Source organism: Microcebus murinus, chromosome 6 (assembly GCF_040939455.1).
Source record: "Microcebus murinus isolate Inina chromosome 6, M.murinus_Inina_mat1.0, whole genome shotgun sequence".
Classification (NCBI taxonomy): domain Eukaryota; kingdom Metazoa; phylum Chordata; class Mammalia; order Primates; family Cheirogaleidae; genus Microcebus; species Microcebus murinus.
Window position 1 is genome coordinate 39,629,193 of NC_134109.1, and position 15,597 is coordinate 39,644,789.

The following is a 15,597-nucleotide window of genomic DNA, read 5'->3' on the forward strand; positions in this document are numbered from 1 at the left end:
GCCAACAAGAACAAAATATAGTACATTTTTCAAAATGGCAAAACGAAACTATTGTGTTAGGGATGTACATTTGGCAGGGAGAACTATCAGGAAAATATGCGGGGAAAGATTACTATGGAGGTCAGGATAATTTCTTGTGGGAAGAAGGGATGGGGCACATAGAAGGGGATTTTGTCCTAGGTGACAAAGTTCTATTTCTTGACCTGGATGCTGGTTATAAGCATGTTCACCTTACAACTACGTACTGAGTCATACAATTGTAGTATGTGGTTTTCTGTATCTGTGTTTTATCTTACAATAAAATGAAAAATATACATTTGTGTATATCCATGTAGAGTATCTCCTCTCTCTGGCCACCTTTAACATCCTTATAGTCATTTTTAGAGACATAAGCCAGACGCCTGATGTTCGAGAGGTCTATATCTAGCCACATTTGCTAATTCTAAAATTTGAACTACCACTTGAGCATAAAATTTATCCAGTTCCCTTATCTGTAAAATGACCATGATAATATTCCTCCAACAAGTAGGCTATGAGGCTGTGATTATGAAAGTAATTTTTGTATTAAAAGAGATCAGCAAAGCCATATTGAAAAATAAATGCTGGGAAGCTGGCTAAGTACACTCACTATCTAAGACTTAGAGTTTATTCTTCCAATTTGTGCTTTAGCAAAATTATAATGACTATGATAACCTCTGGACCTGCTACTAAATTATTAGAAAAAATTAAATAAAAATGCCAATAATCTACACACAGTCCTGCACCTCTTTTAAACTATGGTTTTTTTCCTCAGCTGCATACTGAACCTAGACTATCAGGGATTCTGTTGATTTAAAAGGGCTTAGACCTACCAAAAGAAACAAGGGAGAGGATTTAACAATAAAACCTAAGTAAAAGAAATAGCTCCCAGCACAATGGTAGAAGAAGCAATGCAAAGGCTTTGATGTGGTTGCAGGGAGATAGAGGAGAGAATGAACAAGAGCTGAGAATGATGATGTATTTTAAAAAGGCATGTGACTGACCTGGGATCCATGGAAACAGGGGATGCTGGGTTGAATTTCTGGAACCACATATGTAATTATTTTTGTTATATGATATACAATGAAGAAAACAAAAGTCAGACAAGATCCTTGCCTATGTGTACATCTGCATTACTATATTATCCTATGATATATCATAAAATGAACACAAGTCAAACAAGATCTATGCATGTGCAATTCAGGTAGAGAGGACAAGACAAAGAGAAAGAGAAATAACAACCTGGACAATGAGCAGATGGGAAGTTTGGCAGTGTTAAATGTAAAGTGGTGAACTAGAAGGTAAAGAAATAGGGACTCACAAGAAAGAGAAAAAGAAGAGTGGGAAAACAAGAGCAGAAGAAAATGGAAATGACACCAAAGGACATTTTAAAAACAAATTTGAGAAATTATTTTAATATATTTAAAGTGGCTAGAAATCAGATATGACCAGAGGTATATATTTGGTCTGCAAACAGAAGCTAAATCTAAGACCTGTTTTAGAGAAAGTAACATAATTAGGCATATATGTGTCTTATTCCTGATTTGGAATGTATAATCTTGCATATGGTATATATGAAGTCATAATTACAAAAATAGTTTATCCATTAATTATTTTATTTTACTTAAATATTTTCAAAAAGATAGTTCTTTCAAATATTTATTCTAATTTATCATTTGCTCTTTATCTTTGATATTTTTTGCTACACCAAAGTTTTTTAAAATATTAAATTGACAGATGAAGTTTGAATATATTCAAGGTATACAACATGATGATCTGATATATGTATACATTTGTAATGATTACCACAATCTAATTAATTAACATATCCATCACCACCCCTGCTGAACATTAGATACCCAGGGCTTGTTCATTTTATAATTGAAAGTTTGTACCCTTTGAGCAACATCTCCCCATTTCTGCTACCCGCTAGGCCCTTACAACCACCATTTATATGAGTTAAACTTTTTCAGATTTGAAAAGGAGAGTTCTTACCAAGTGGTATACATCATCTAAACAAGTAAATTCATTAAAGCTAATATTCAGTTTCCGAAGTCCTGTTAACTTGGCAAGATCTCTCAATTTACTCAAGCTGTTCCCATGTAGATTCAGACTCTGAAGCAAAAGAACATATAAATCAATAAGACAGATTACATTATACATCATACTGAAATGTGGATATCTAAAATGTTTAGAACAATGACTTCAGCCAATACAATATAAAATGAGAAAACAGTTCTTTTATACATTAAGAGAGTACCAGTAAGAAAATATCTACTATGTTAAACGGTAAAAGACAGTTTATAATAGTATTAATATCACTGAACCTTGTTATTGATTAATATGATTTCCTACTTGGTCTAAGTTTATCAGCGACTGGCATTAAATTCTTTTTAGAAAATAGTCTAATATATGTGTTAAGATGTTTATTAGGGAAGATCTATTTCTTAGGCTAATCAGTGAATAATATAGGCCCTGAAAATTTTGGGTGTCAGATACAGTACCTGACAGGAGAGAGATGACAAGGATATGCCAACTGCAGGAAACTGCATGAGGGCACTGGTCCAAGGAAGAAAGGCTGACTATGTTGAAGTAAGAGGACAGAAAGGTGAAGAAGGAGGTGGGAGAGTATCTAAGACAGTGCCTGTATCACAATTTGGCCCAGACTTCCCCTATCCATTTCACCCTGGGTTATATAGAAAAGAAATATTATCACATATTTATATTTAGGGAAGATACTGATGTCTACATGTTTTTCTGTCTTTAAATTACAATGTTGTGGATGGTATTAAGTGAAGACTATATTTATGTACAGCTTACAAAATAAACAATGGCACAAGAAAATGTATTAATATAACTGACAACAATATTTACAACAAATGGGTATTATCATGATAAAATCAAGTATCTATCTCCCAGCCCTCTTTGCTCACCACCACCACCCTATACTTTATACTGTGGACATAACTAACTTCCTGGAAGGGAGAAACAAAGTTCTAATAGCTGTCAAAATAGCTGAAATTTTTAAGAAGGGCCAATTTATGCAGACTAGTTACTTTACAAGTCACATATGAGTATCATCTATGATAGATTCTATAGATACCTTACACTTACGTCTACAACTGAATTCATTATCTTCCCTATATGTCTGATTAAGTGTTTCACTATCTATCTAACATACTGTTGATAACCCCTTTCCTCTTTTTTCCCCATTTACATTTGATTATAGAAATGTGTCTCCAATTATTACCATTAACCACACCATTACATCACCACTCCTGGTGCCTTAGTACAGACCATTATTTCTCCTTTGGACTACTGCAATAGTTTTATGCTAGATTTCTATACCACCAGTCTGACTTCAGTTAAATCCATCCACATGCTGCCCAAGTTAGGGTTTTTAAAAACAGAAAGCCTGTTCCTTAAAGAATCTAAACTTTTAATCTGGCTTCCAAAATGTATTCTCATTTGGATATAACTTTCTACTCTTCCTCAGCTTTGTATCTCTTCCTTGAACTCCAACCTACACCTCTGCTTCCTACTGTCATAATCCTATATCCTAGTCACTGAATTTCTCAGTGTTGCCTGAAGACACCAGGATCTTTCAAAACCATGTGCCTACACATGGAGTATTATCTTTGTCTAGAAAATTAAACAACTAAATTTCTCATATCCTTTAAAAAATTCACTCAAAACTCATCTCTTTCTATACAGCTCTCTCAACAATTCTGAGCTTCCTACATTTGTTTACATATCTATCTCCTCCACTAAACTGATGTTCTTGGGGCAGGGAAAATAATTTATTCCTTTGGAATCCCCAATACATAACTCATTGCCTAAGACACAGAAAATTTTCAGCAAATTCTAGGTGAATAAATCAATGTTAAATCCAGACATACAACTGACAACTCTAATTTTAAGTATCTAATTATGCTATAAGAGAATATGAAATTATATGTTACATAATCTGGGGAGGGTTATTTCTATTTTATTTTCTATATATATATTTATTTTTATGGATTTTCTCATAAAACCCAATTTAGTGTGGAACACTGAAAAGAAAATAAGAGGAATATACCTTAAAATTCTCACAGTAATGACACGAAGGAGTGGACTATAATATATATAATATATATAATAATATCTAGTAATCTTACTAGACACCCTAGAAAGTTTGCTAGTTTTAAAGTAGCATAGGCAAATTAAAGGTAAAATTCCTCTTTATTTATATGTCAGGGGTATTGATCCAACTAATGCCAAGTCAGGTAGGGGTCACAGGAAGGCCACGGTATTGTGCAGTCTTATTCTCTTCCTCTCTGTTTTTTGTTTTGCACACCAAAATAATCAAAAGACCTGCTTTCTGGTGCTGGTTTTTTACTTTTATTTAATCTCTTTAAACCTACAAGAATACATATTGCAGAAGCTCAATCCAATAAGAACACATTTTTAAAAACATTTCATTACTAAAGTTTTATAAAAAATGTATTACTTAAATATTAAATCTCAACATTATAGTAAAAAAATAATAATTTTTCAATACGGTCAGCCAGAAGATTGCTCTGTAATCACTATACTGAACATTAATGGAAACAGGACAGGGCCTCTGTTGCGAAGCCCAAGGGGCACCCTACCCCTATATTCACCCTATTTTTTTTTTTGACACAGAATCTCACTCTGTTGCCCGGGCCAGAGTGCCGAGGCATCAGCCTAGCTCACAGCAACCTCAAACTCCTAGGCTCAAGTGATCCTTCTGTCGTAGCCTCCCGAGTAGCTAGGACTACCGGCATGCACCACCATGCCTGGCTAATTTTTTTCTATATATTTTTAGTTGGCCAATTAATTCCTTTCTATTTTTAGTAGAGACAGGGTCTCACTCTTGCTCTGGCTGGTTTCAAACTCCTGACCTTGAGTGATCTGCCCACCTCAGCCTCCCAGAGTGCTAGGATTACAGGCGTGAGTCACCACACTCGGCCTCTATTCACCTTACATTGAGTTCTATTCAGTTATACAATGAATGGCATCCAAACAACACATTAACAGGGTGTAATGTGAATGGTACTTCCTGGAGTTGTGCAATATTGTGATGGTAGAGTACAGAGAGCCTGGTTGGAAGGCTATGATAGTAGTCTAGTTATGAATGACGGCAGTTTGAATACAGTGGTAGTAGCAGAACTTAAATGGACAGATCTGAAAGTCAGATATGGAAGTATGCTTAATATTTCAATAGAATTGCCTCAGCATGAAGCAAGTCACTTTAACTAGTAATTCAAATTCTATTGATTAATTTTTTAAAGATAAAGCTCCTATATTCTATGTTGATTAATCTAGAAACTGATTTGAAACTTATCTGCCTTCATCTTAATCATTTAAAAAGAGTTTATTGGTTATTTAGGAATAAAATCCTTTACTAATTGGAATGCTACCTCAAGTGGCTATTGAGAACTTGAAATGAGGCTAGTCTTAAATTGAGATGTGCTAAGAATGTAAAATATATTCCAGAATTCAAAGATTTAATATGAAACTATCTCATTAATGAATCTTCATGTTGGTTACACGTTAAAATGATAATATTTTAGGTATATTGATGCTATAGTTTGAATGTCCATTTGTTGGGAACTTAATCTCTCTGCCGTCAAATAGATTAATGGATTAATGAGGTCTCTGCCCTCATGAATGGATTAAAGTTACTGTCACAGAAGTGGGTCTGTTATCTTGGGAGTGTATTTGTTATAAAAATGAGTTCTCGCTAGCTATCTTGCTCTTGCCCTCTTGCCATGTGATGTCCTTTGCCATTTTATGATACATCAAGAAGGCCCTCACCACATGCTGGCAATCTGCTCTTGGACTTCCCAGCCTCCATGAGCTAAATAAAAATAAACTTCATTTCTTTATAAATTACCCAGTCTGTGGTATTCTGTTATAGCAACAGAAAACAGTGTAAGACAATTGGGTTAAATAAAATGTATTATTAAAATTAATTTTACCTTTTTTACTTTTTAAAACATAGCCACTAGAAAATTTAAAATTACATATGTGATTCACTTTATATCACTGATCTAGTCCATGTAAAGAGGTCTGGGCACTTTTAAATTAGGTAGCATGATGCCTGACATCATCAGATAAGTAGTTTAATATCTTCAGATGTCATATGCTAGATTCCTGTCAAATCAAAGATTCCTGTCCCCAAATTTTATTCCTCATAATACTCACCACAATATGACTGAAAATGCTAGTCTTGGCAAGGGAAAGAATTATTTTATCATCCAAACTAATAAGTTTTGGTCGGGGCTTGATCTTGGGCTGCATTTTTATAACTTCATCATCAAATTTCAAATCCTGGGACAATATGGATCCTTCTGAATTTTTTTTGCTTTCTTCTAGAATAACATTGTTGAATGAAGAAAATAAAGAGTGAGCCTTGACCTAAAAAATTTATTAAAAATATCAATATCAAAAATTCAGTTACTGTATTTTTCATTTTGAAAACAAATAGGCTGTGTAGAAAAGATGAACTGACTTTTTTTGGTTATACAGTAATATCTGTGATGATCAGAATTACATTAGGAAATCTATGAGAGTAGATTAAGATTGTAGGCTAAGCATGGGTGTGTCCATTCCTACCCACTGAAAACTGGCTCTAGAAGAAACCAAATCGTTCATCAGAGAATTTTTAAAAATCTAAGAGAATAAAGCATTTATAATAAAATAATAGGCTACCATAGAAAAGAAAATAGGGTATACATTGCAAAGCTAAGATAAAAATAATTATTAAAATTTAAAAAAATTAGTAAATGCTCTGAGAAACCAAATGGATGTGGAAGCAGATCAAATTAGCAATGTAAAAGCTAATACTGAGCAAACCTGTAAGAACAAAGAATTAAGAAATGGAGATGTAAAATATGAGAGAAAAAAATAAAAAGATATGGAGGATCAATTCAGACTGCCCAATGTTTAAACAATAGAGGTTCCAGAGGGCTTAATAGAGAATGGAAGAGAAGAAACAATCAAGAAACTTAGAAAAGCAAACTTCCCAGAAGTGAAGTAAGAACTGAATCATCAGCTCAAAAGAGCTCATGAAGACAAGCAGAAGGATGATGGGACTAAAGGTCTTTCCTGACATTGTACAGTCACAACAACCAGGGACTGCCCACCTCTTGGCTTCTTCTTACTTATGTGAGGTAAATGAACTTCACTATCTGTTTACTGTTTCTCTGGGCTTATATATTTTCTGCTAAAAGCATCCATGACTGATATAATCCCATTCATGATAGCAATATAAAGTATAAATTCCCAGAACTCTATTTAACAAGAAATGTTGAAGATATACATAAAGAAAACTATAAGAGAGGACTCAAAGAAATGGAATACGTTTTCATGTTCCTGGATGAGAAGCCCAATATTACAAAGTAGTCAGTTGACCCCAAATTAAGTTTTAAATTCAACATAATTTCAAACCCTAATAGGATTTTTAAATAGAACTTGACAAGCTATTCTAAATTTTATTTAGAAAAGATAATGTTCAAAAATAGCCAAGAAAATCCAATAAATAAATAAATATATCGATTGATTGAAACACGGTCTTATTCTGCTACCCAGGCTGGAATGCAGTGGTATGATCATAGCTCACTACAGCCTCAAACCCCTGGGCTCAAGCAATCCTCCCACCTCAGAGTACCACCACACCTGGCCAATTTATTTATTTACTTATTTATTTATTTTTTGTAGAGATTGGATCTCACTATGTTGCCCAAGCTGGTCTCAAACTCCTGGCCTCAAGTGATCCTCTCACCTTGGCCTCCCAAAGTGCTGGAATTACAGGTGTGAGCCACTGCACCTGGCCCAAGAAGATTTTAAAAAAGATGAGTGTGGGTAGAAGAAGGGAATCCACTCTATTATATATCAAAACATATCATCAAGGTTGTAATAACCAAAACAAATGTGGTAGGGGTCCAAAATTAGACAAAGAAATCAATAGAAAAGAATAGAGTCTATAAATAGATCCCTAAATTTGAAAATAATTTTAACAATAAAGATACTATTTCATAATAGAGCAAAAAAGATAATGCTTCAACAAGTACCTGCTTATTTTTAAGAAAAAAATTATTTGACTACTCTTCTTTTATACATTATAAAACAATATGTAGATGGATTAAAAAAGCTAAAGGTCTTAAAACAGTTATGTAAGTATTGGAAGAAAATAAAGGAGAATATTTATAATATTATGAGATTTTTGAAACAAAACATAAAATTCATAATCCAGAGAGATTCTTATATCTTAAAAATTAAGTTGTAAATTACAAATTAAATTAAGAACTAAGTTTTTGTTACATATAAAATTAAAAGCAAGTGACAGAAAATATATGCAACATAGAATAAGCTAAAGGATTAATATCCGAATGCACATAAGGATTTTTCCAGTCATTATGAAAAAGATAGAGTCTAATATAAAATGGTCAAAAGATATAATATTTGATTCATAAAACTATAAATAATTTTAAGCATATAGAAGAATAAAATATCTTGGTTTTTTGCCCATCATAGTGGGCTCCCCTCAAAAAAAGACTGATAGTATTTTGTGTTGGTAAAGATGCAAAGAGACAAGCACTGTCACACACTGTTGGAAATTAGTAAAGTAAGTCTTTATGGAGACAATTTGGCAAAATCTCATAAAATTTAAAATGCATATATCCTTTCACTCTCCAAGTTTTCTGCAAATCTATCCTGTGGAAAAACTTCCATATTTGTATAGAGATGTATCATTGATGATGTTCACTGATACTTCTTTAAAATATTAAAAAACTGGATAGAATCTATCTACAGGGGAATAGTCAAATAACTCAGAGTATTACTGAATAATACGCAGACACCAAAAGAATGAAGTATACCCCTATATGTACAAAAGTGGAATATGTTCAAGATATATTGTTAAAGGCACAAAACATCACAGAATACTTAAAATTTGTTTCTACTATGTAAACACATGGAAAAAGATTGAAAACAAACCCACAAAACTGCTAACAGTGGATGCCTTGGTAAAAGGGAGTGGCAGCTGGGTTAAAGTGAAGGCAGATTTTCATATTTGTTAGATAGTTTTCAATGTAGTTTGAATCTTTTCTAATGAGACTATAACCATATATTACTCATGTAATATATTTGTATAATAAAATATTTAGGTGTCATAATGATTTGTTTTGAGAATTAAGTCCTTCACAGAATAACAATTACACACATACAGTATAAACTTGACATAACATTATTAGAATTCAAATTACTATTCTGTTACCATTTAAGGAATACCAGTTTTTAAAAATATATAACAATTCATACCACTGTAATATACTCAAATTCAACAACGTATTCTGGCAAAACAAGGTCATGATCAAAGACAAACCACTTGCACTGCCGAATGCTGCAATCACAGTTTCTTTGTCCTATGATAGAATCTAGAGTAAAAAACAAAAACAAGCAAAACAAACATTCTTCCAAATGAAACATAATATACTTTTTCATTTTTACATAGATAATAAATAACCTCAGTAAGTTCTAACAATTATATTATTGAGGGTTTTTTTCTTTTATCTCCCTGTCCCCTTTATTCCCTCCCCAAGTGCCTTAATTCTATAAATACCAGTCATCCTTTCACTGCATAGACTAGTAGGTTTAATTTCATTCATATCCTTTTCCTTTTCATACTTTTTCACATTTCTATTCAATGTGTGGTCATGTGTCTTTGACAAATGTATTAATATTACTCTAAAAGCCTTGTTGTTAAAAGTTCAGTGGCTTTTTATCCTTTGAAAACTTGTATATAAAAACATACACACACACAGATATATAATTAAATGTAAATCTTCCAAATAAACTACATGCACACACACATACACACACACACACACACACACACACACACACACACACACACACATAAATGTTACTGAGGTAGAGATCAAGAGAATTATTAGTGGCCAGGAATAGATTTTTGTAGAAAAGTCTATAAAGTTTGTTAGGTAGAGGCTAAACTATAAGCATCTGTATTAAACACAAACATTTTGCATTCAAAGAGATGAAATCACATTTCTCTTTATGGCAGACATACTTAGTAAATATTTCCGAGGAATGAACACTGAATTAAACATTGGATAGTTGGCTTGACTGATGGATTCTTGCTCATTAGCCTGAACACTCTGGCCAAGGAAAACCTTTGTAATGAGGAGGATCCCTAAATATAAAAAAAAAAGAAAGAAAGAATTTTTAACAATAATTTACTTTAATAATTTTCCAATAGAACCTTTTTTATTGGCCCCGGACTTGACTGTGTGTGTTCTATAAAGGTAGAGATCCTGGCTGTCCTGTTTGTTACTGTATAGCACACAGTACACAGCACACTGCCTTATCCAAAATAGAAGATCAGCAAATATTTGATCAATAAATGAAATGGTTGTAAAAGAGGAATCTCATGATTACATCAGGCAAAACTTTACAGAAAAGGAAGAAGGAGAGAACACAATAATTTAGCATGGTTTTCTATTAAGTAGTTAAAAGTAAGAAAAGTTTTTTTGTTGCCAACTCGGTAAAAATTCATCTCTATAACAGTAGCACCTAGCACACGGTAGAAGGCACTCAATACACGTCTACTGAATGGATGGACATTTCGTTTTCCTTTAGATTCTTAGGGATCCTTGGGATTTACTAAATATGAAAGATCCCTAGGAGCCAATGAATCTGAAGAAATAATTTCTAATCACAAAGCATAAAACATTCAAATGATTTTTGGTTTATTTTTACTATGTACAAGATATAAAAATAAGTTGAGAGAAACTAGTTGTTTTGGAAAACATTCCAGAAGGATCTAACAGGACATCATAAGGTATTTGTTAAGATGAGAATGGAGAAGAATGATAAAGAATAAGCAAACAGTTTTTTCAAGTAAGGAGCTCTTTCTAGATTCAATAATCTGCTTAATTTTCTGATTATCATTAACTGAATGAAAGACTTAAAACACATATAGTTTAGTTCAGCATGAATCATCCTAGCAGAGTTATAGTCTTGAGACCCAGAATGTCATTGTTATAGAATTATGTTAACCAAATTTTCGACTATTTGCTTCAGTAGGTTGGATGGTTGAGACCAAAGAATAGGTGTCCCTTACTCCCTGACCTGATCTGTTTTCCATATTATACATTCTTTGGTACTGTGTGTTAATACTTTATATTTACAGTTCTTATGATCATTGTAATTTTACATTTATTTATGTGATTATTAATATTTGCAAGCACCATAAAGGAGAAACTGTCTAGTTTAGACAGACTGTATCCCTATCACTTACCAATGCCTAACATACAATAAGCATTCAATAAATACTTGTAGAACAATGGAAAATAGCGAGGCAAGGGGACGTGATGAGTTGGTCTTTTTCTCCAATCTGTGGGTACCAGGGAATATCTCCCAGAAGTGTCCTATAAATTGGTTCATGTACTTATATTTATATATATTCGAGGTACAAATAAAGGACTGTTAATTATGAATAAATTAAAATACCAAAATGTATCTTCTATAAGACAACTTATAAAGCAATCCATACATTTCACAATTTGTCTTTAGCAGATTTTAAATTATAACCAAGTTTTCTTATCATCTTACACTGTGATGACTCAGGACAAATAAAGTGTACTTTTTATAGAGTGTCATATGATTATTGCATATATGGGTCAAGTTCTCTTTTCTCCTTCCTGTAAATTTGGTGTGTGTAACATATATGTGTGTATATATATGTTGAGTTTATTTTTATGACACAATATAATGAACAAAAGTAGACTGTGAAGTATATATAAGTTAGATTTAATATCTGAATAACAAATTAGTCTCTTCCTACTAATGCTGACACAGCAATCATTCAGTTTATTGACAGTGTTGCTAAATTAATGGTGAGAAAACCATGTATTACTATGTTGGTAAATATGAAGTTAAATGGTTTGAAAAACATCTCTTGGGTTGAAAAACCATGTATCAAAAATAATATGAGGCCGGGCGCTGTGGCTCACGCCTGTAATCCTAGCTCTTGGGAGGCCGAGGCGGGCGGATTGCTCAAGGTCAGGAGTTCGAAACCAGCCTGAGCAAGAGCGAGACCCCGTCTCTACTATAAATAGAAAGAAATTAATTGGCCAACTGATATATATATAAAAAATTAGCCGGGCATGGTGGCGCATGCCTGTAGTCCCAGCTACCCGGGAGGCTGAGGCAGAAGGATCACTCGAGCCCAGGAGTTTGAGGTTGCTGTGAGCTAGGCTGACGCCATGGCACTCACTCTAGCCTGGGCAACAAAGTGAGACTCTGTCTCAAAAAAAAAAAAAAAAAAAAAAAAATATATGAAAATAATTAATGAATCTGAAGACTTAAAGTTCAAAACACTGGATCTTTGTATTACCATGTCTGAAGAGTTCATGCTCAAGAGAATTTTTCTTCTCATCCTTGTGCTTTTGCTGTAGAAATTCAATTCTGGGACACTCACACATACTTAGGCTGTTAGCAAGAATAACAGCTTCTTTTTTGAGAGGCAGCTGCAAAGATAAAACAAAGTCTGGATATTTTTACAAAATTGACAGTATTTCAACTTCAATACAGATTGTTTGTTATTTTATGTTTATGTGTCTGCGGGAAAAAATCTACAGGCCAGACTCACTGACAAGAAGTAGATAACCTCCAAGTACAACTTAATTCTGCAAAGCCATTTATATATCTTAAATTCATATGCAAATAGGTTTGTAAAAAATGATACAGGACAAAATTTGTTCTTGGAAAAACAGCCAAAGTCAAGACTGACAACACTGCATGATGCAGGAACTGTCAACGAGTCTTCCACTAGTAATCTTGCTAACTTCAAACAAAAAGACAATTCCGTGGGAATGAGATACTACATCAGGAAAGGATTTTATTTATATCATTTTTTGTTCAATAATGTACACTATTTTCCAGAAACAAAACATTTCTTATTGTGGTAATGCATGGAAATCTTACTTTGCATTGTGACTCTATTTCTTGAAAGTGTTATATCGTAATATTCATATTACTTTTTCTGAAAGCAGCTCTAAAAAAAATCAAGCAAAAATCTCTATTTTTAGTAGTAAGAAAACTAGATCTAAGAGAGAATATATGATCTGTCCATGGACAGAACTGGCAAAGTCATAATTGGAACTAAGGTCTACTTGTCTTTGTCATAATCTGAGAGTTTTGAAATTATCACTAGTTTAATATAAATAGCCAAATTATTTAGAATTATATCTTTTCTGTAAATGCTGAATTACCTATATATTTTTTATTATTGAAACTGATAATCCAAAGTATTTAAAAAATAAATATAGCCAGACCTCCATATCTGCAGTTCCCATATCCCTGGATTCAACCAATTGCAGGTTGAAAATATTTAGGGAAAAAAAACCCCATAACAATAAAAATAATACAAATATAAAACAATATAGTATAACAGATATTTCCATAGCATTTACATTATATTATAAGTAGTCAAGAGTTGATTTAAAATATAAAGGAGAATGTATATAGGTTATATGCAAACACTATATCACTTTATATAAGGGAATTGAGCATCTGCAGATTTTGGTATCCATGGGAGTTCTGGAACCAACATAGATATTGAGGGATGACTACATTCAAATGTGGCTCACATGATACAAATTCCACATCCCAGTAACCTCCTCAGACTTCCAATGAACTTCACTAAATATCCATTAGAATTATAACCCATGTGGGATGGCATTGCGAGTCTATGGTCTTGGTCCTCAATTAAGGGAGATGAAGATAGAAACTGTACTCAATAATTAAAGACACAAGACATCATAAGATGTGTCAAATAAGATATGTTTTTTAATTGAAATGATTGGGAAAGAGTTTATAGAGGTAATGGGGTCATGACTAGGCCTTGAAGATTGGGCATAATTCAAACAATCAAAAATTTAAAAATAAATAATTTTTTAAGAGGAGAAAACCTCATAAAGGTATAGAAATAGGTGTGATTGCCATCCATCCATCTCTCCATCCATTCATTCACTAGATTTTTACTAAGAATCTACTCTATTAACAAAGTCCCCACCCTTAAGGGCTAGTAGGGAAATATGCACAAGTGATTACATTTCAATATAACTAAGGTGCTATAATAACAATTCTCAACTGATTAGCACTTACACTTAACCATGTGCAGGATTAACTATTAATAGTATTTTCTTTTCTCTCTATAACAGACAATATGGTGGCAGTTTAAGGATAAGACTATACTTTTAAAACATGGATATACTTCTATCTAGTTGTGTTGTATGCTTACCAAGAGTCAGTTAATTTCATTCCCATACTCGTTTATGTCAGTTGTACTTGTTATACAAATTATGCATATTACATAAAGCAATGAAATAGAAGGAGAGTTGTTTCTTTGAAACTAAGTAGAGAATTGGGTAAAATTCAAAGAAGCTAATCATTAAAAACTTCTGCCAAAGTATGTTTAGGCAAGGCAAATGCAAAAGTTTGGAATGGCAGATAAACTAGATAGATGGATTCTTACACTCAAGTTGCTCTGTGAGAATTTTTAAGTGGTGTGCTCAACTTTAAGGGAACCAAAACGAATGTGAAAGATGGTTGTGGGTAATATAAGAACGACTACTTAGAATTCCAATTTCATAGTCAAAGCTTTTGGTCTTACATAGAAGATTGACAAATGTAAATTTACGTTTTAAAATATATTAGACGATTTGTTAATTAAATCATTTGTTTACAGTTCTCCATTTTAATTGACTTTTTTGATTAACCTGCAAACTAGGTAATAGGTTATTGTTTGAGAATTCAGGAAACGGGTCTTTGAGCTGAGACTTGAATGATGAGTAACTTTGCCACAGGGAAAAAGAAAACAGCATTTCATCAAAGGGAGACACGACATGGCATTGAGTTGTGCTTAGCAGAATCACAAGTGTAATACATACTTCAGTTGGGACATTTGGTGTATTTGGTAACAGGGAGTTAGTTTGAAGCTAGTTTGTGAGGGCTATAAGAGGCCTTAAACACCAGACAGAGGAATGTAGATTTCATCATTGTTAATATAAGTAATGGGGAGCTATTGAAGGTTTCTCATTATGGGCAGAGTACAATGTGCACTATGAAAATGTTTTAAGGAAGATTAATTTATCTGTACTATGAAAGGTAGAAGGATTAGAGACCATGACCAAAGGTCAGGTTGCCTGTTGGGAAACTAATGGCAAAATTAAGAAGGGATGTTCTAAGGTTTAAAGTGGTGGCAGGAAATGGGAATAAGGAAGGAAGGGAAGAATACATTGATTTGATAAAGGAAGAATTACTAGAAATGGTTAATGATTAGATGTAGAAATAATGGAAAAGGAAAGAATTGAACATAATTTTAAGGCTTTAAGCCTGGTCAGTGGAGGAAATAACAGTATTGTTAGTATAGATCATGAAATAAGACCAGGAGAGAGTTACTTATGGGCAAAAGATTAAAGGCTGGTTGTAGATGTGTTGTATAAGAAGACAAGACAGATTAACCAGGAGTAGTAGTGGTGGATGTCA

The 15,597-nt window shown here is 33.1% G+C and overlaps 1 protein-coding gene across 3 annotated transcripts in view; it reads right to left on the reverse strand.

Moving 5' to 3' along the window:
- The window catches only part of LRRC9 (leucine rich repeat containing 9), a 119,205-nt gene that overhangs the window by 58,527 nt on the left and 45,081 nt on the right, over positions 1–15,597 (reverse strand). For all 3 annotated transcript variants that reach the window (XM_076003995.1, XM_012785674.3, XM_012785676.3), the window contains 5 exons: positions 12,443–12,575; positions 10,115–10,237; positions 9,346–9,461; positions 6,229–6,441; positions 2,014–2,133 (listed from right to left, as the gene is read on the reverse strand). In XM_076003995.1, the coding sequence (XP_075860110.1) occupies positions 2,014–2,133; positions 6,229–6,441; positions 9,346–9,461; positions 10,115–10,237; positions 12,443–12,575 (705 nt within the window). The remainder of the gene's footprint in view (positions 1–2,013; positions 2,134–6,228; positions 6,442–9,345; positions 9,462–10,114; positions 10,238–12,442; positions 12,576–15,597) is intronic.